This window comes from Schistocerca americana, chromosome 6 (genome assembly GCF_021461395.2).
Source record: "Schistocerca americana isolate TAMUIC-IGC-003095 chromosome 6, iqSchAmer2.1, whole genome shotgun sequence".
Classification (NCBI taxonomy): Eukaryota; Metazoa; Arthropoda; class Insecta; order Orthoptera; family Acrididae; genus Schistocerca; species Schistocerca americana.
Window position 1 is genome coordinate 152,516,229 of NC_060124.1, and position 22,160 is coordinate 152,538,388.

Consider the following 22,160-nt stretch of genomic DNA (forward strand, 5'->3'; position numbering starts at 1 on the left):
TGAGGTCACACAACAAGGTGGGAAGTATTCTTCCCACCGCCCTTCCTTGGAGTTAAATGACAAAAACAACTTTTTCAATATATGTCATATTTATTTGATAAATTTACTTCTATTGTTACAATGATTGTTCACAATTACTCGCCATGAAATTTTCTGAAACGTGGGTCTATGCAAAGTGGTATTTGACAATATGTACATACACAGCGAGTGCTCTTTTCCGCAGAATTGGTACTACAATGACGGCACGTCCAGTAGGTTTCTCCTAAAATGGGTTGATGCTCCCCTACAGCCACATGACGAAAATCTTCAGGTACTTTACCCCTTTTTGCAGGAAGACAGATTTTTGTCCACGCCTTTTTTGGGATGAGAAGCCAGCGATCAATTGTCTGGCTAGATGGATCCTGTATGTGAGCTGATCATGCTGTCCACTTTCTCTTTTATTTTCCACAGGATAAAACTGTTCACTGCAGCAACTTCCACCAGGAAATAAAATATTCTGTGCCACCATTTTACAGAACGTCTGCCAATAACATACCTTTCTCGTAATTGATCAAACTTATCGACACCACACATTATTTTGTTGTATTCTGCCACAACTCCAGGACAAGAAATCTCTGTACTAGTACCATCCTTGTTTTTCCTTTTCACTGTTGCTGTTTCTCATGGGTCATGAATTGAGGACAGGAAAGCGAATGGAAGGTTATCCATCCATTTAACTGCAGAAATGGCTCCTTTTGTTTCAAACTGGAATTCTCCTCGTTCCAATTTTACCTTTTCCTTCATAAATTTCGGTAAATCAAAAGTATTTACCTTATACTGTAGCTTTGAGGAAAAAAATCACATGTCACGCAAACAGCACTGAAAGGCTCCTCTACAGAGCAACACTCAGCTATACAATGCCTCTGCGCGAAGGTACAGCAAAAACGGCGGAACTTCCGATTGGAAGCAGTACCCTATACTGTTCACTAGGTGGTAGCACCGTACGGAGGTGGGAACTGTGAATCCCACGGGACTAGGAGCGAGTTCATTGTAGTGGGAAGCATGTTTCTCACGGCTCATGAAAGGGTTAAATGACTGTGAACCCAAAACATGAAAAGGTTATCAACAGTTTAATTGAGCTTCAGCTGCCTATAGAGAAAAAAATTCAGTCTGTTGAAAGGATTAAGCTATGCTCATGTCCATTTTTCAGTAAACTAATTCCAGGCTGTTTATGGGACACAACCAAACCCGACAGCCATAGCCTGCACTATACGCCACAAAAATTACATTTTTGCTGTTGAATGGTTGATAGTAAGATGGAAAACATTATGAGGGTGACAAACTGAGAATTAAGGAGAACAGAGCATGGTCCATTTAAGGACGTGTTTTAGATTTCAGTCTGAGAACACATTAGCGACTACGCACACAGGGAGCGCTATTGGCAGCTGACACGTGTGCGGCTAAGACAAGTGTTGCGCCACGTCGGATGTCTCTATTTAGTCATTTGACCCCCCTCCAGAAAACAGTCGCTCCGCCAGAAACGTGAGACCGCTGGCCGCACAACAACAGCCACCCGTGTAGGACGGCGCTAATCTGCCCCGTCTTTGCTGCTTTTATTCCATCTCGGCCTGCCTCCGCTGCTCCTACACTTGTTTGTAACGAGCGTTACAAACGAGATAAATGTCTAGCAAGAACTAGAGTTTCACGAGGACTCTCACTTCTATTCGCAGCAGTACGCGGCAGTATTACGCTGCTGGCCATTAAAAATTTCAGAACAATAATGGTGGCGTTGTGCCACAACTTGTTGGCACAACTTGGCTAGAAGAAGGGATCGGTTGGAAGGACATGTTCTGAGACATCGAGGTATCACCAATTTAGTATTGGAGGGCAGCGTGGAGGGTAAAAATCGTAGAGGGAGACCAAGAGATGAATACACTAAGCAGATTCAGAAGGATGTAGGCTGCAGTAGGTACTGGGAGATGAAGAAAATTGCACAGGATAGAGTAGCACGGAGATCTGCATGAAACCAGTCTCAGGACTGAAGACCACAACAACAACAACAACAACAATGGTGGCGTGCAACAAATGTCAAATTAGTACGGAGTTTACTTCATGCTTGGATGTGCAAATTATTAGCAGTTACCGCACCGGTCAAAATATGTAGGTGTAACGTCAGTTACACCATGTGTAGACGGAAAGATTACGCAGCTGGTTTCTCATTCAGAAATCCCGTTTGAATGTTGTTTTGGGTTGCCTGAGGCTTTCCCAACGGGCTAATTGTAGAAATGGTTCTCGAGCGAGGCATTGGATAGCGTGAAATTCCCCCGTCACTTCATCTGCGCAAATGACCGACATCTTCAAACACGGCAGACACACTGCTTAGCTGTGACCGAAACCGTCTAACAAGAGGGACCACGACGTTGGGATCGCGGATTTACTTGGAATTTTGTACAGCTTTAGTAGGCCTTTGAAACAACGTAATGCGCAAGTAGTAAGGTCCACTATTCTGGCAATTCCGAGAAAATCTCAAGAGAAGTTTTACGCGTCTATTGCGTAACTCATGTATTTGTGGTAGGGGCCGCACCTTGCAGTTATTCGTGGACAAGTGGTTAGCGTTCAAGCTATTTCCTGCGGACAGTGCTACTCCATTGCGTGTAGCTGATACTCTCCGATGCTTAGGACTCGATTTCGCAAGTGATCTGTGGCGGACAGTTGCCCTCAACTGCCGACGTCTACTTTCCCAACTACGAGCTAGGCTCTTAGATCACCCTTTACGAGCACTCGATCTCCTGCAACGCACACAATACGTAAATACATATTTGGCGTCACGTATCCCCCACGCGGCACAGACACTTCCTATTCCTCCATCCATGGCCCGCCGCATGTTGGCAGCATTGCGTTCGTTTATTTGCCACGGCCTGCTGTTCAAGGTAAGGTGCGAAACCCTCACCCTCCAACGGTGCAGGGGCGGTTTAGGTCTGTGTCATATGCCTGACAAAGCGGTAGCCCTTTTCATTGGTTCTCACATGACGTTGTGGCGCCGTAGTCCTACGTGCCTTACTAGCTTATTGCTGGAGGCCCTTGCACCACACTCTCTCGCAGCACCTATCCAACTTCCGGAAGTCGCGCCGCCCTTCTTTTACTTCCGCCACTTTTTCCTTGAGCTGAGCTACGTCCGTACCGTGACACTGCAGGTGCAACTGACATCCACGAAGGCTATCTATGGTTTGCTGCAGCAGCACAGGCCACCGTCTGTGGTCGGGGAAGCTTCCCCACGTAGACTGGCGTGCAGTTTGGCGATCGGTGTGTGCTTTTCATGTTGACACTGATGTCCAGTCTGCATGGTACCTTACTGTCAATGGGAAACAAGTATGCTGATCACGTCTACACAGGATTCACCTCGCAGACACCCCGTTGTATGTCGATTGTGACGTCATGGACACAGATGAGCACCGCCTGGTGTGCAGATTGGCGAGAGGTGTCTGGTTTTCGGTGCGACAGACGTTGTCCCTAATTACCCACACGATCCCTCATTAGATACCTACTCAAGTGCTCCTCTTTCCGGACGCGGGATACTTCCCGCAAGAAAAGACGAACTATGTGAGGTGGATTTGTAGACACGCAGCACACTAATTGTTTGCTGATGGCGAGAAATGTAGCCTCGACTTTTGGCAGTTCCTTAATGAGCGCCACTGTGCATTTGTCCGCAATGCACAATACACACAATTTTTCTCCGATTTCCTCGGCAGTGTTTTCCTTAATCCACCCCAGAGCTGGGGTGTTCCTGACATGAAGAGTTGATCCCCGTCCCTTCCACACTTTTAACCGGTAATCGGAATGTTCTTGTTAGTCTGACGTCTTGCTGCGCCCTTCTCCTCGCATGACGCCGGTTTCCTGATCTTCTCGGTGGTGTTACTGACAAAAAAATAGAAAACTAAAAAAAGAACGAAAATAAAAATAAATAAATAAATGATGCTCATTGTACTTCAACTCCACGTTACCTACGCTTTCCTTGGTTCCTGGAGGGTGGGAACGAGATATCGTGGCCAGGCCTCGGGTTGTCACCTCTGCCCACTTTGGCCCCAGACCTCCCTTTAGACGCGGGGAAGGCTCCTTAAAAAAATGGAAAAAAAGAAACCTACGTAACACGAAAGTGTATGAGGCGACGGTTCGACTACCGCTCAAGCAGTATTTTTAATCTATATTTTTCCATCACTGGTCATATTTACATAACATTTGAGAGGTATAATACTTTAAAACCACGTGTATTTGCATGAAGTTTCAGTGAATTTCATGTTATTTGGCTACCTACTATTTTTAATTAAATTTAACTATTAGGACGAATGTGTTTATAGCTATCAATAAGCAAAGGAAGAAACGCACAGTGTTTTCCTGAAAATGTATGCCTGTCGTGGTTTGCGAAATCCCTTATACATGCAATCTGGTCAGGTACCCGGAAGCACTCTGCACCTCGACGCCTCGAGCTGCAGACACAGAGGCAGGCCTCATTTGGCAGTTAACCTGCGTAGCGGTGAAACGTTGCTAATGTAGCAAGAACGAATAGTGTAGGTGCAATTTTTTTAATGTCACAGAATTTTCACTTGAACTACAAAATTGAAGTTTTCAGAGGGAGTCGAACCGCCACCTCATAGAAGTTCGTCTTATCTAGCTTGAACGCTAACCACTTGACCACCTTGAACTCTAACGTACTGTACCTACACAAACATACATCAGGTACGTGATAGACGCGTAAAACTCCTCTTGCAATTTTCTCGGAATTTCCAGAATAGAGGACCTCACTAACTGCAAATTATCTTGCTTTAATCATCTACTAAAGATGTACAAAGTTTGAAGTAAATCCGTGATCCCAACGGAAACCGACGTCCGTGCATGTCTTTCTTCAAGTCGCCAAAGATAAGCGTTCCCGACTATGTGGATGATGTTGCATTGTTTCCCAACCAGATAGGTCAAGCGTAGCCTTCGTCCTATTGGCAGTGACGAGGCGGGCGCTATCGCGCAATTTCTGGTTCCGTCCAACGGGAGTTATGACTCAATGGCGCGTAACAGTTTCTGCGAAGTGTCTTCATAGCTCTGAGCATTGATTGTCATTGTACGCTGGAAGAACTCGACGACCAGAGGACCGGTGCAGTCGAAGTTGCACCATAACGCCCGTCGCCATGCTGCCAGTCGAGTTTAGTAAGAAACGTTTTGATTAGTTTCAATTTAGAAAATTATCTTTCTGCCTTAGCAGAAGTGTCTGGCAGAGCCGAGAGAGCTGAAGAGCTATGCATAAATTAGGGAGACCACTTGGTAGAAATGTATTCTTAAGAAACAAAGATTTTGCTGCATCTTTGATTGGCAACATGTTTCCTTTATTTCCATATTCTTTCGCTATGAGTGTTTCTAGGCTAATACGTTCATGTGGTAGATTTATGGTTAAATCTGATTCGTGCTTTCTACCAACTTTTATACTTTTTTCTAACTTAAAAAGTTGAACCATATGTAAAAAAGAAAAATAATCGTTAACATCGCGTAGGCTGATAAACCGTTTGTTTAACTGATGAATTAAAATATCAACAGAAGCACTGATAATTGTGACTACAAAAGACTTTAGTGTAACCATAATTCTCTGATCTCCAGACAGCTCGTCAAAAACTTTTTTCACTGTATGGATACGTTCTAAGTTCAACTTTCGCTAAGACTTTCGCTTCTGCTACTAAAACTTCAAAATTGTTTCTTAGTGTCACTGGATTGTTTCTTGAAGTTCTAAGGAGTTCAAATGCATTTTGTACCTCAGAATAGGGGACTGCAGTAGCTTGGATATTAGGTTAATATTTTCCAAAACATCACTTTTAATTACGAAAGGCAGGACAAAATCAAAAGTTTCCATATTTTTTATCAAATTAGAAGCTTCTTTCCTCGCTGCTTCCTTTTTAATCTTTAAAAAGATACTGGCTAGACACTGCAAAAGTTGTATAACTTCTATTTGATTGATAACAATGAATCAAATCTGGAAGACCAACTAGTTACGCACAGTTGCTTTAGAGTCTGCCATTTGACATAGTTTCATTTATCTGTTGCCATCTAAATACAGAAGTACTAAAGACAACATAAATGGAATGTATTTCCTCATAAAACTGTTTCAATACCACTATATTCATAACGGAATCATTTAGTACCAGATTTAAATTACGTGTTGAATAATGGATAAGCTCACCGTTTGGGACACATGCTTCAACTCTTGACTGAAAACCTGAGTATTTGCCACTCATAGACGTAGCACCATAATATCCTCAAACTCTGCACTTACCCAGTTGTATGTTCATCTTCTCTAAATCAGTTATTACAGTAAACTCTCGGTTTCCCGCGGATGGACTATCTGCTTTGCGGATTATCCGTAGCCTATTTGTCACAGTTATTTTTCGCTGAAATTTTTTCTTCAAATCGGTGTAGTAAGCAATGTGCTACTCGAACACTCCCAGCATGGAAGGTAGTTGTTGCGGAAGATATAGTCATTTTTACAGCCGAATAATTCATACAGAAGAAATTGGGACTGATACACAAGGTCGAAGAAGGCAGTATTCGTACACATATATTGGCATTATTTCTCAATCTAGGTGAAGCTACGATCCTTGGTATTCAGAAAAACAATGACAAAATAAGTCAGTTGGCTAGCTGGCCTGACTTGTCTAGAAGTTTGTCAAAACGGAAGGCCATGAAAATGTCTGTTTATGCGGAACTGGATAAAGCCATGTTGGAATGGTTTCAACAGTAAAGAGCAGAGGGCACACAAGTATCCATCCCAATATGCGACAAATAGGACCACTTGTTCTGTTGTGTCTAGAAATCCTGCATACTCGGTTCGCTAGAAAAACAATCAATCAACTCGTATTACTGAGTTTTATTATAACAAGACAAGTAAAGATACTTACCTTTGATCTGAGAGTTCTTGTGGTCCTTTATACATGATCATACACAAGTGTGGTTACACAGGTGTGTCGCAAGCAAAGGGCGACATACAAAATAATCAGTCTCCTTCAGCATAGACAAACACAAGTAACACTTCTGGTTCTAGCGACAGCTACTAACAAAAGTCTGAAACCATTCGAGCCATTCCTCTTCTTTTTAGTTAAACTGGCGGAAAGGCGGTATGGCACTTGAAGCTACAGTTGTTGCATGTTGGTCGGTTGGGCGCGCTGCGTTTGTTGCTTGGTTGGCCAGTTAAAACTTCTTTATAAAAAAGTTTTTTACTTAAATTGATATAACTGAGAAGGTGAAACTTCTTAATTTAATTCTAAAACTGCTTATATTGCTGAGTGAAGTAGAATGTACTGTCTCTTTGCTTATCTTTATCGTTCCATTTCTGACCTACAGAATTTGTCCTGATTAATACAGCTCAAACTTATTCTATTCATTAGTTACAATATTCAAGGATAATGCGATCTGACTGCTTTAAAATTGATAACCTGACTTCATATAATTAATACAAAAGAATGGCCCTGAATTAGAAGAATCCTAACAATAACTCTTACATTTCATAAGTCACTTACCTCACAAAAATCTGCATTACACCAACTACTGCAATACAGCAAGCGCCAATACAGCCAGCTACTGAAGGCTCTAACTACTAATAGGCATGTGGTTAGCAAAGAAAAGGTTTTGTTGCAGAGCAAACAATGTATTTACCTTAAGAATGTGACAACCAGATCAAAAATTTTATAATCATCAGTAATAAATCTCAATGACGGATATACATTCAGTCCATCCGCTCTCGCTAATACTGCGAACCTCCAACACTGTTAATTATTAACCTCTAATCTCGATCACTGCTGACAACTCACTCCCAACTTCCATCACTACTGGCTGTTCACCTCCAACTTCCATCACTGCTGGCTATTTACCTCCAACTTCCATCACTTCTAGCTGTTCACCTCCAACTACTAGTCCGACCAGCCACAGAGTCTCTTACAGAGTGAGCACAGAGCCGTCAGAGTTATTAATGCAGAGCGCTACATAGCGCTGCCAACATACAAACACATAAACGGGCTACTTACACGGTAACTGCTGTACCGTGTTTAGAAGGGCGATCTGCTGCGTCTGAAACTGAAACATATACGTTAGCTGCATTGCATCTATCGCTTTCAGCTGAGGCGCCTGAGAAGGGGGTGGGGTGCTTATTTTGGAATATGCATATGCAATAAACAGACAATGCAAGAAATAAAAATAAGCCACAAGCAAAGAAAATACCTGCAACGCCCACTGGAAAAAACTGAATAGAAAAAACACTATAAGATACCCTGTTAAAAGATGTAGACACACCCCTGCAAAGAAAAGACAAGGTAGAACTAAGGCGCCAGCAAAACGCAAAAGCCCACAACAAAACAAAACAGAGAAAATTTGTGACAGCTGGTGGCTCTGCGTTCGAAACGTGGAGAGGTTGTCGCTATGCTATTACTCCTATATCGTCGGCACCATCTTATTCGTACATCTCGTCGCCATATTGTTCTGTCTAGAAATCTTGCATACTCGGTTCGCTAGACAAACAATCAAACAACTTGTATTAATGAGTTTTATTATAGAAAGACAAGTACAAATACACTCCTGGAAATTGAAATAAGAACACCGTGAATTCATTGTCCCAGGAAGGGGAAACTTTATTGACACATTCCTCGGGTCAGATACATCACATGATCACACTGACAGAACCACAGGCACATAGACACAGGCAACAGAGCATGCACAATGTCGGCACTAGTACAGTGTATATCCACCTTTCGCAGCAACGCAGGCTGCTATTCTCCCATGGAGACGATCGTACAGATGCTGGATGTAGTCCTGTGGAACGGCTTGCCATGCCATTTCCACCTGGCGCCTCAGTTGGATCAGCGTTCGTGCTGGACGTGCAGACCGCGTGAGACGACGCTTCATCCAGTCCCAAACATGCTCAATGGGGGACAGATCCGGAGATCTTGCTGGCCAGGGTAGTTGACGTACACCTTCTAGAGCACGTTGGGTGGCACGGGATACATGCGGACGTGCATTGTCCTGTTGGAACAGCAAGTTCCCTTGCCGGTCTAGGAATGGTAGAACGATGGCTTCGATGACGGTTTGGATGCACCGTGCACTATTCAGTGTCCCCTCGACGATCACCAGTGGTGTACGGCCAGTGTAGGAGATCGCTCCCCACACCATGATGCCGGGTGTTGGCCCTGTGTGCCTCGGTCGTATGCAGTCCTGATTGTGGCGCTCACCTGCACGGCGCCAAACACGCATACGACCATCATTGGCACCAAGGCAGAAGCGACTCTCATCGCTGAAGACGACACGTCTCCATTCGTCCCTCCATTCACGCCTGTCGCGACACCACTGGAGGCGGGCTGCACGATGTTGGGGCGTGAGCGGAAGACGGCCTAACGGTGTGCGGGACCGTAGCCCAGCTTCATGGAGACGGTTGCGAATGGTCCTCGCCGATACCCCAGGAGCAACAGTGTCCCTAATTTGCTGGGAAGTGGCGGTGCGGTCCCCTACGACACTGCGTAGGATCCTACGGTCTAGGCGTGCATCCGTGCGTCGCTGCGGTCCGGTCCCAGGTCGACGGGCACGTGCACCTTCCGCCGACCACTGGCGACAACATCGATGTACTGTGGAGACCTCACGCCCCACGTGTTGAGCAATTCGGCGGTACGTCCACCCGGCCTCCCGCATGCCCACTATACGCCCTCGCTCAAAGTCCGTCAACTGCACATACGGTTCACGTCCACGCTGTCGCGGCATGCTACCAGTGTTAAAGACTGCGATGGAGCTCCGTATGCCACGGCAAACTGGCTGACACTGACGGCGGCGGTGCACAAATGCTGCGCAGCTAGCGCCATTCGACGGCCAACACCGCGAATCCTGGTGTGTCTGCTGTGCCGTGCGTGTGATCATTGCTTGTACAGCCCTCTCTCAGTGTCCGGAGCAAGTATGATGGGTCTGACACACCGGTGTCAATGTGTTCTTTTTTCCATTTCCAGGAGTGTACTTAATTTTGATCTGAGAATTCTTGTAGTCCTTCATACATGATCATCCACAAATGCAATTACACAGATATGTCACAAGCAAAGGGCGACATACAAAATAGTCAGTCTTCTTCAGAATAGAGAAACACAAGTAACACTTCTGGTCCTAGCGACCACTACCAACCAAAGTCTGTCAACTGAACTGCAATGACTGCTGATCTCTGAGCTACGTAGAGATTGCTAATGAAGAGGCCACGATGCGTCAGCTAACGAACTGGCTAACATTGAAGATGCTATCGAAGTGGCCTGCTACTAGTCGGGCGCGTCGCTTATGTCTCTTCGCCTAGGAGCCGCTGCTGTCACGTTGTCGTCCTGTTAGAGAGTCGGTAGCGTGCTATTGGCTGACTTCTTCTCACAGCCTTCTCTTCTCTGTCGTTCCCGACTGGCGTGCCAGCGCTGACTTCACTTCGTAACATTTTCTTAAAACCAATGGATGTTGAAGGAGATTTTGACGCATCTTCCTGCTGTTTAGCAACATTTAAACAGCATCATGGTATCCGGAATATTGCAGTCTATGGAGAAAGGTTAAGTGAGGATAATAAGGGTGGTTCTAAATTTTGTAATGGTTTTTAGGAGTTTACTGCACCTGGTTGTACTCAAGCAAGGAAAACGTAATTGTGTTGCGTTGTGTTAATGTTACGTTACTGTGTACTTTAATTGCGGATTATCCGCGGAATTCGATTGTCCAAGCTTTTCAAGTCCCAAATTACTCCTGATAATCTAGAACTTATTGTATTTCTTTTTCAAAGGTCTCAGCATCATGGACCCTTACTGCACGAAATCCTAAAAACGATTTCTTTATTCTAACTCCTTTATATTTCGTTTGCTTAAATCTAAGTGCAAATATCTTACAACAACATGGGTTGAATCTACAATAATGAAAAGAACGGGTGCTGATTAATTTCACCGATGGTACACTCTAAAACACTATCATTTAATAATTGTATCATCTCGGTCCGAATTTATGGACTCAGATCTATTATTTTAGCTTTTTTTATTTAAATGATGTACTCTCAGAACAGGATCATATCTGGAGAGGAGGTCTACCATATTTAAGGAATTTTGGCTCTGTTTCCCTATTTCAGGTTCACGATAGCCGCATAAAACAATTTCACATAGAGCTAATGTCCTTGTTACATCCAGTAATCTAGAAATTATAGCTTTCATTTGGCCATGCTCTTCGTCGAAAAGAGTGTTCATAGTTTTGCCATGTTTCCACATACTGTATGTAGTACAAGCATTTAAATGTGTACTGAAAGTTTGATATACTTTAATAGTCTTGCTTAGACCTTGAAAATCATTATTTTGTCGACCAAGCCATGCATTTTCTCCATATTCGAATAAGCAGCAAGCTGCACAGTATACTGCATCTAGAGTAGTAGAGTAGAGTATACTTTAATATTCTTGCTTAGACCTTGAAAATCATTATTTTGTCGACCAAGCCATGCATTTTCTCCATATTCGAATAAGCAGCAAGCTGCACAGTATACTGCATCTAGAGTAGTGGAACAGCTTAGCCAGAATCGGTCAATTTTGTGACCTATTTTAGTGTAATTACAATATTAATCGTAGCTAAACGATGTTTTGGTCTTAATCTTAGTGTCTCAAGGGACAGGGCCTGCTATTTATAATATTTTAGTTTAATTTCTTCATTACCTTGGATTCATCCACTATAAGTGGTAAAAGATGCATTTTGCTGATTATCTTGAAGTTGAGAAGAACAATTTGTCGGTGGTGAAGCGGCTTCTATTGCTGATGGTCCTTTTTCAAATTGTCTACCACCAGAATTTAAGCCCAATTCAATTTCACAGCATGTGTCGTGTCCTCTGTGATCTTGCAAACTGTCATAATCTTCCCCCGTTTCGTTTTTGCAAATGCACTGACTTGCAGTTTCAACTCTGAAATCGTCAGACTGTAGTTTATGGAAGAAACTTTGATTGTCTAGTGTTTTGTTTTACTGCAAAAGAAAACGAACGCGAAACCTGGGAAGCACTGAGTGTATTAATTCAGTCACTGCAGAAAAATTGACATGGTTACTCACCCGAAATTACTGTAACAGTCTTTTTTCATTCTTTTGTTTAGCATCGCTAGAGTATTAATCTCTCCACTCTAAAAACTTTTCCAGGTAATTTTTTATGATGACAGTGCTAACAATAGTAGGGACAAAATTACAAGCAAACAATTTTGTAAGACTTATTAATAGTTTTTTACTCATATTTCAGACTGAATGGTTCAACGTATAGTGTAACTATTTGTAGAAAAAGTTACAAGTAAGTGAATTGTGATTTACGATGTACAGATTTAACCAAACATGCGAGGTCAGCTGAAAAAATTCCGGAACTTTGTCCACAAAATTTTTCTGCACTTACCTTTTACTAATTGTGCATGGTCTCCTCCGAAATACTCTCCTCCGCAATTAATACACTGCTCGCAACGCCGTTTCCGCTACCAGAAGCAGTCTTCGTACGCCGTCTGCGAATTTTCTTTTATCTTTTCTATCGGTGAAAATCTTCGTCCTTTCAACGGGGGTTACAACTTTGTACATTAAAAAATACGCAGAGGCCAGGTCTAGAGAGAACGGAGGTGAGGCAGCACAGTGACTTCGTTTTTTGTGCGATAGTCGCGCACCAACAGGGATGAATGTATGGGTGCGTTATCGTGGTGCAAGAGCCATGAATTGTCACATTTTAGGCCGTTTCCTTCTCACATTTTCTCGCAGGCTTCGAAACACGTCCCGATAGTACCATCGATTAACGGTTTGTCCCTGTGGCTCCAATTAATTATGAACGAAACCATCAAAGTCAAAGAAAACTATCAACCTGAATCTGCCATTTGACCTGACCTGATGAGCTTTCTTTTGGTCTTGGAGAACCTTTCTCGACCCATTGTGAAGACTGAACCTTGATCTGAACATCATAACCGTAGACCCACGTCTCATCACCAACTACAGTTATCTTAAGGAACACCTCTTTCTCATTTGCTCCAAAAGCTCTTCATAGTCTGCGGGGTGAAGGTCTTTCTGGTCTTGACTCATGAGCCGTGGGACGAACTTGGCGGCAACACGATGCACTCCAAGATGCAGTGTCAGAATTTCATGACATGATCCAACTGAAATGTTACATTCTTTTGCAATCTCTCGGACAGTCAGCCTTCGATTGGCACGCGAAATTTTGTTGACGTTCCTGATATGAGCGTCGTCGGTAGACGTCGAAGGGCGTCCTGAACGAAGGTCATCTTTAACTTCCGTCCGGCCATTTTTAAACCGTGTGAACCATTCGTAACACCGAGTACGGCTTAAGCACCAATCACCGCAGGCTTCCTGCATCGTTTGGAGTGTCTCTTCCTCATGATGCTGTGGTGTACGGGAAGGTGTCGTCATTGAGTGACTGTAGGAGGATACAAGATGACTTGGACAGGATTTGTGATTGGTGTAAATAATGGCAGCTAACTCTAAATTTAGATAAATGTAAATTAATGCAGATGAATAGGAAAAAGAATCCCGTAATGTTTGAATACTCCATTAGTAGTGTAGCGCTCGACACAGTCACGTCGATTAAATATTTGGGCGTAACATTGCAGAGCGATGTGAAGTGGGACAAGCATGTAATGGCAGTTGTGGGGAAGGCGGATAGTCGTCTTCGGTTCATTGGTAGGATTTTGGGAAGAAGTGGTTCATCTGTAAAGGAGACCGCTTATAAAACACTAATACGACCTATTCTTGAGCACTTCTCGAGCGTTTGGGATCCCTATCAGGTCGGATTGAGGGAGGACATGGAAGCAATTCAGAGGCGGGCTGCTAGATTTGTTACTGGTAGGTTTGATCATCACGCGAGTGTTACGGAAATGCTTCAGGAACTCGGGTGGAAGTCTCTGGAGGAAATGAGGTGTTCTTTTCGTGAATCGCTACTGAGGAAATTTAGAGAACCAGCGTTTGAGGCTGACTGCAGTACAATTTTACTGCCGCCAACTTATATTTCGCGGAAAGACCACAAAGATAAGATAAGAGAGATTAGGGCTCGTACAGAGGCATATAGGCAGTCATTTTTCCCTCGTTCTGTTTGGGAGTGGAACAGGGAGAGAAGATGCTAGTTGTGGTACGAGGTACTCTCCGCCACGCACCGTATGGTGGATTGCGGAGTGTGTATGCAGATGTAGATGTATATTTTCTAATCTGTCACGCAAAATTTAATGCGGACGCGTTGCTCCTCTAACTCTCTCTCCTCGAAATTCGCAAACTGCGCTACACAACGTTCTATTCGATAGATCACTGAACAATAACTAATTAACATACGACAGTGGATCTTCCGGCAGTCACCCATTAAACACAGGGGTGCTCAGGGCTGTCAACGGCATTTCGTTCCACCACACCATTGGAGGGAAATTACGAATGTTCCGGAATTTTTTGAACAGGCCTCGTATAACAATAAATAACTCAAAACTATGCTCTCGTGGGTTAACAGTTTCTTCCGCCGACGCTTTCAGTTGCTAGTAGCGGCGTCGTTTTTGAGGAATGACGCCGCAGCTCTGCAAAGTTCTTGACATCCAGTGCGTGCTGATTACTCAAAGGCCAGTCCCCCAGACACTTGTCTGTGTGTGTGCCCGCAGCACTCGCAGCCGGTGGGTCCGCTGGGCGAGTACAACGCGACGCAGTTCGCACCGCCCTGCCCGCCCGCCTTCAGCTGGTCCAACGACTGGTTCACCGACCCCGACCCGGAAGTTCTCGCCAACCTGCGGCAGCCCGCAGAGGACGAGGACCAAGAGGACTGCCTCTTCCTCAACGTCTTCACGCCCACGGTGAGTGCGCCGCTGTGTGCGAACAAACTCGCCTGCAGGCTTTGTAGCAAACTAGTCGAAAACAAAAACGTACAGCCCGAAGAAATGGTCCACTTGAACAAAGTTCCAGGTAGCACACTATATCACACGATCGCGCACCTACTGATATTTGCACGAAGGCTGATACTTTACAGAACTGCAGAACTGCTGAAGCGATGCGAATTGTGTCAGACATAGGGGATATAAAAATGAAAAAGCTGGCATACTGTGCTTACTTTCATTCCATAATGTCATATGGGATTATTTTTTGGGGCAATTCATCAAGGCCGGCCGGAGTGGCCGGGCGGTTCTAGGCGCTACAGTCTGGAACCGCGCGACCGCTACTGTCGCAGGTTCGAATCCTGCCTCGGGCACGGATGTGTGTGGTGTCCTTAGGTTAGTTAGGTTTAAGTAGTTCTAAGTTCAAGTGGACTGATGACCTCTGAAGTTAAGTCCCATAGTGCTCAGAGCCATTTGAACCAATTCATCAAGCCAAGCTAAAGTTTTCCGGGCACAAAAACGTGCAGTAACAGTTAGATGTGGTGTGAACTCAAGAACATCCTGCAGAAGCCTGTTTAGAGAACTAGGGATACTAACTACTGCTTCCCAATATTTTTATTCCTTAATGAAATTTGTCATTAAAATATATCACTTTTTCAAACCAACAGCTCAATTCATGGAATCAATACTAGAAATAAGAATAATCTTCACAAGGATTTAAAGTCACTTAGTCTTGTACAAAAAGGTGTGCATTATTCAGGAACACACCAAAAAATGGTTCAAATGGCCCTGAGCACTATGGGACTTAACTTCTGAGGTTATCAGTCCCCTAGAACTTAGAACTACTTAAACCTAACTAACCTAAGGACATCACACACATCCATGCCCGAGGCAGGATTCGAACCTGCACCGTAGCGGCCGCGCAGTTCCACACTGTAGCGCCTAGAAACGCTCGGCCACCCCGGCCGGCCAGGAACACACATTTTCAATAAATTGCCAGCACCCATAAAAACCTTAACAACCAATGAAATTCTGTTTAAGAGAAGGATTTATTGGTGGCCAACTCCTTCTACTCCATTGATGAATTTCTCAGTAGAACCAACTGATAACTTCTGCACAATTACAGTGCAGTAATGTGTTCATTGTAAATAAGTATTTAGTGGTTGTATTACACGTTTATTACCATATAAATAAATAAAAAACTTTTTTATTTTAAATTCAATCCCTTAGTATGTGTAAATTGATTCTTTCATACAGCGTTCATTAAAAAATGACGACCATGCCACTTGGGACCTGTGGAATGGTACAGTACCTTATTTGTTTGACTTGTAAATATTTGTCATGTATTGTTGTTTTTCTGACTTGTTCTACATCCTGGAGGACCTCCTCACTACGGATCAATTTGAATGAAAGTAAATCTAATCTAATCTAATCAATACAAGACTCTTCCAAATGTAACCAGGAAAGATTCCAGGCTTACGCTATCCCTCCTCATCCGAAGAGAAACTTATTAAACGAATTTATTTTTGTTTTCTTATTCAACGCCATCAAATTACGGCCTTCAGGCACTCTCTTTCATCAGAGCGGGGTTTTACATGTACTGTCTGCTTTACATCATAGTTACTTAAGAACTGACAATAACTGTAATATAACAAACAGTTTTTTAGTTTACTCATTTTGAGCCGCAAGGGACGATCTGTGATGACAGATTAGAGGAGATAAACTTCTTTGCCAAGATCGCTAATAATAACTTTTATTCTACAAAGCCGGTTTCGGTAATCAATGACACCATCTTCAGAGCTCGACATGCAGGATATTACATATTGCTTGAAATAGCAGTAAGAGGCTTGCGAATGTAGACTTTCGCAGTATGTGCCGCTGATATGAAAAGTTCTCGTGTTTGCAACCGGGTGACAATCTTATAAAACTGCGATGGTGGTCGAAAGACGGCTTCTGGATCGAACATGAGAACCGTCTTCCGACCAACGTCGAAAACGAAAGGGTGGATTGGCTCCGTGAAGGAACCATTTAAACTCAAGATACGAGGAAGTATTTACAGCATCACCTGCGAATGCAATCAACAGTACATTGGACAAATGCAGTGATGTATACTTAAGACCCAGAGAAACTGGTACACCTGCCTAAAGTCGTGTAGGGCCCACGCGAGCACGCAGAAGTGCCGCAACACGACGTTGCATGGACTCGACGTCTGAAGTATTTCAAAACGCATGCCTATATCAGTTTCTTTCGCACTTCAGTGTATTTCTAAACGCTGCGAGGAACATATCATGCATATGGGACTGGAACAGATGAAGAAATCGCCGATAGCAAAAATCAGCATCAAGGAAGACCAAAAATTTGAATTCGAGAACACCAAGGTGCTCTGCCGAGCAGCCAACTTTTGGGACAGCGTCATAAAATAGTCCATCGAAATTTGGATTCACGAAAATCTTGTAAACAGAGACGAAGGATACCAGCTGAGTGGGTCCTGGAATCCAGCGAAAGTGTCAATTCGTTCGAAAAAAATGGCACTGAGCACTATGGGACTTAACTTCTGAGGTCATCAGTCCCCTAGAACTTAGAACTTCTTAAACCTAACTAATCTAAGGACGTCACACACATCCATGCCCGAGGCAGGATTCGAACCTGCGACTGAGGCGGTCGCGCGGTTCCAGACTGTAGCTCATAGAACCGCTCGTCCACCCCGACCGGCTGATTGGTTCGAAACGCACTCACTACCGTCCTATCGCGAGACAGGGCCGGAATGCTCTGACAGAGATGCGAACGGAGCGCCCGCAAACCCACCACCGCAACCTCACCCCCTCCCTTCCTACCCGCCCACGGAAACCGGGTGGAGGGGGAACACCGCAGTGTAAGTAGGACGGCATCCGGCAAAATCTCGACACTTCGCCAGAAGCTGATGAGTATGTCACTCGTCAAAACGTCGCGGTTTTATAATACTGCCACGCTGCTGGAAACCCGAGAGCTTTTCATCAGCAGCAAGAGTAGTCTTTCTCATGAACTAGCAGATACGAAACTCTTACGGCATAAGACAGATGTATGTAATGAAAAACTGTGTACATAATTGTTTTAATTTTGACATGCCGATGCATCAGTGGTCTAGTCTGTTACGTCGCTGCCAATTCACCAAGAGTAGTCTTACTGCTATTTTAAGAAAGATGCAATACTCTGACTGTCGAGATCTGAAGACGGTAACATTGATTACCGAAACCGGTTATCGACAATAAAGGTTCAGCTAGCTTGGCAAAGAAGTTTATCTTCTCTAATATAATAAACAGTAATAAAAACGGGAATAAGAGAAGGAGATAGGGTGTCTCCCATTACATTTAAACTAAGTTCTTGAGAAAGTGATACAAGAACGGCGGCAAACAGAAATCAATCCTCAAAATTGGCCAGTCAATCACTTTAGGCAGAGGAAAGTTGTCTATAAATTGCCTAGCAGTGGCAGACTATTAAGCAATATTAACTCGCGACATTTCATCAATCCAAAATCGAACTGAACGCTTTAAAGAAACTGCAGAAAAAGTCGGTCTTCAGACATTTCTCAAAAAGACAGAGTACGTGACTTGTAAAAAAATAAAATAAAATACAATAAAACTCGGCGAAACCATTCTGGAAAATGAAATCGAAATAAAAGCAAACGAAATTGGGTGCCAAAAGATGGAAACTGCAATCCGACCTACCGAGAATATCCACAATGAGAAACAGTAATTAAGCCAGAATGCCTCTACGGATCAGAAGAACTTACTTTGAAGAGGAAAACAGACATTGAAAACATTGAGGAAAACGAATGCAAAATCGTAAGAAAAATGCCAGGCCCAAAACTTGAACATGAACAAAAAAAAAAAAAAAATGGTTCAAATGGCTCTGAGCACTATGGGACTTAACTTCTGAGGTCATCAGTCCCCTAGAATTTAGAACTACTTAAACCTAACTAACTTAAAGACATCACACACATCCATGCCCGAGGCAGGATTCGAACCTGCGGCCGTAGCGGTCGCGCGGTTCCAGACTGTAGCGCCTAGAACCGCTCGGACACTCCGGCCGGCGAACATGAACAATACGGATTGAAAAGTAATCAGGAAAACAAACAATACTCAAATATTCACAGAGACGTTAGATTCTATGGGCGCAGTAAAAGAATGAACCCAGACAGATTCACAAAAGAAACAGTTAGTTCTTTCGACAAAAGTAGCACACACGTTGAAATCAGTGGGCGTGATGAAAACTGATCTGAAATTGGCAGGAATTAGTCCAGTGAGTGTCCAAAACCGTGAAAGCTTCATCTCCAGCATTTACATGGCAAGTGACCAAGAAGAAAAAACCAAAGAACAGGACTGGAACAACAGAGTCTGAATGAAACAAGTTCGGGCTCAAAGGAAGGCAAATTACCACCTCTATGTACTTTGCGTAGTCGTGATAGGCTTATTCGGAAACAATAATATAATTTGCAGACTACTTTGCCATATCTTCTGAAAACGCGAAATCTGCTGGAAAGAAATGAATCTTTTAGAAGAAATTCCCAGTAGGACCGGCTTAAGAATTTGTGCATGAGAAAATCAGTTTATTTACAAACATTCAAATTGCACCGAAATTGATGAAAACAGATATTGGCCAAATTGAAAACGGTAAAAAATTAAAATATCTTGGGGAGATAATCCAAGAAAATGTTTTGGAAAAAGCTGCTATAGAGGAAAAGATACATAAAACGGGACGGGCTTTTGGCATAACCAAAGACCCCTACAAAAAATACATGTCTAAAAATGTAAGTATAAGGCATTAAAATACAGCAGTGAAGCCAGAATGTCTACAGGGTGTTACAAAAAGGTGCGGCCAAACTTTCAGGAAACATTCCTCACATACAAATAAAGAAAAGATGTTATGTGGACATGTGTCCGGAAACGCTTAATTTCCATGTTAGAGCTCATTTTAGTTTCGTCAGTATGTACTTTACTTCCTCGATTCACCGCCATGATTTCATACGGGATACTCTACCTGTGCTGCTAGAACATGTGCCTTTACAAGTACGACACAACATGTGGTTCATGCACGATGGAGCTCCTGCACATTTCAGTCGAAGTGTTCGTACGCTTCTCAACTACAAATTCGGTGACCGATGGATTGGTAGAGGCGGACCAATTCCATGGCCTCCACGCTCTCCTGACCTCAACCCTCTTGACTTTCATTTATGGGGGCATTTGAAAGCTCTTGTCTACGCAACCCCGGTACCAAATGTAGAGACTCTTCGTGCTCGTATTGTGTACGGCTGTGATACAATACGCCATTCTCAAGGGCTGCATCAGCGCATCAGGGATTCCATGCGACGGAGGGTGGATGCACGTATCCTCGCTAACGGAGGACATTTTGAACATTTCCTGTAACAAAGTGTTTGAAGTCACGCTGGTACGTTCCGTTGCTGTGTGTTTCCATTCCATGATTAATGTGATTTGAAGAGAAGTAATAAAATGAGCTCTAACATGGAAAGTAAGCGTTTCCGGACACATGTCCACATAACATATTTTCTTTCTTTGTGTGTGAGGAATGATTCCTGAAAGTTGGGCCGTACCTTTTTGTAACACCCTGTATATGCAGGTGAATGTCTAATATTAAATCATAGTTTAGATACATTAGAAATAGTAGACAAGCGGATCATTAGGATAATATTAAGCCCACGAAAAACTATGGAAGGTTGGAGATTACGTACTAATGATGGAATTTATAGAAACATTGAAAACATATCAGAAGTAATGAGAAAAAGAAGATTGGTATTTTTTCGACATTTATATCAAATGCAAGACAGCATATTAAATAAAAATATCTTCGAGTATTTGTGGGATAAGAAGTAAACAATTTCAATCCGTGAAGGAAAAAAAAGTATTTAGAAAAAGAAAAATATAAAATCTGCAGAAACGACTGACAGAGAAGGGTTTAGGAAAGAAGTGTTAAATATGGTGGTTGCATTCCCAGGTAGAAGAGAGAAAGAAATATGTATGAAGTAGTCAGAAGGCGAAAAGGAAAAAAAATACAGTGAACAGATGAAAGCGTACCGGATGAAAAAAAAGTGGCCAGGGCTAGTAGGACTTGCGCTCTTAGTGCTCCGTACAAATTTTATAACGTATACAGACAGGTCATCCAACCTGGGAATCGAGAATCTACACGATTTTTACCTGTTATCGACTCTGATACTGGCAAGATATCGGTCATGGGGATTCAAAGAATTTAGAGAATATTTTCATTTTAAATTTGAAGTCGGATAACAAGCGACAAAAAAATATTTTTTCTTGTGATATACACAGATAAATAGTTTTCGGATTCTTCCCTTCACTTTTACTGTGAAAGCTTGCTGCTTGCCACATTTCATGATTCTAGGTCAACAAGAAGTACCCTACAGGTTTTGTGAAGCGGTTTTGGGCATTTCAAAACACGCGAAATAGAAGACCGTATGTTTTGACAGCAGTGACTGAGAAGCTTCAATTGTTTTACATCGCTAGATGACCTTAGCATATGATAAGAACTTTAATTTGACACCTCTACCTGTTACTGAAAAGTGGTTGTTGATAGTAGGGCAGACTGACAACAAAGTCTGCCCCGTTTCCACCTACTAGGGTACGGAACGCTAAAAAGACAACAAGGAACAAAAAACTGAGATTGGCATGTGGCCCTTAGTTTGCTCATCCGAGAGGGGAAAAAATAATAATAATTATTATGATCATAGCATATGCAAAATGCATTTATATGTGTGCAAAAGTCATATTTTCTGAGAGGGAGAGAATTTAGGTAGACTGTATTAAGAAATGGGAAGATCAGGGTGGAAAGAAGGATACTCAGTTAGAACCAGCACAAAGGCAGACAGTGTTGTTTTAGGAGAAATGACAGTAACTGTCTTTTGAAACGTTCTTTGATATAATGTGGACAGCCATTTCAGAGTCGAGTTACTCCTACTGAAACGAATTTCGAGGAAGTGACTGAGTGATGGAGTGCTACGGAAAGGATTTTGCTCTGATGAGAATGAATGTTTCTGCTGTGTTTCTCAGACAACAGCGTTAAGATCGAGGAGAGATTTAAGGGACTGTATACGTTGATTAGCACCGTAGAGGTGACAGAGAGTATGAAAAGCTTTGCGTTTGTTTTATATAGCCTGGATAACTGTGTGTAAAATTGTAAAATATAATCAAAAAGTCATACGTTACAGATATGTCGAACGCAAGCGTTCATCACCAGTTTCAGAAGCCATGAGCTTTCGTCAAACTACCTTACAGTGTTATATTACTGTAATGAAAAATCTAAACT

The 22,160-nt window shown here is 43.0% G+C and overlaps 1 protein-coding gene across 1 annotated transcript in view; it reads left to right on the forward strand.

Annotated features, from left to right (window-relative positions):
• LOC124620017 (cholinesterase 1-like) overlaps nt 1-22,160 on the forward strand; it is a 335,028-nt gene that overhangs the window by 214,072 nt on the left and 98,796 nt on the right. Inside the window, exon 3 of the mRNA XM_047146684.1 lies at nt 14,643-14,831. Coding sequence (XP_047002640.1) covers nt 14,643-14,831 — 189 coding nt within the window. The remainder of the gene's footprint in view (nt 1-14,642; nt 14,832-22,160) is intronic.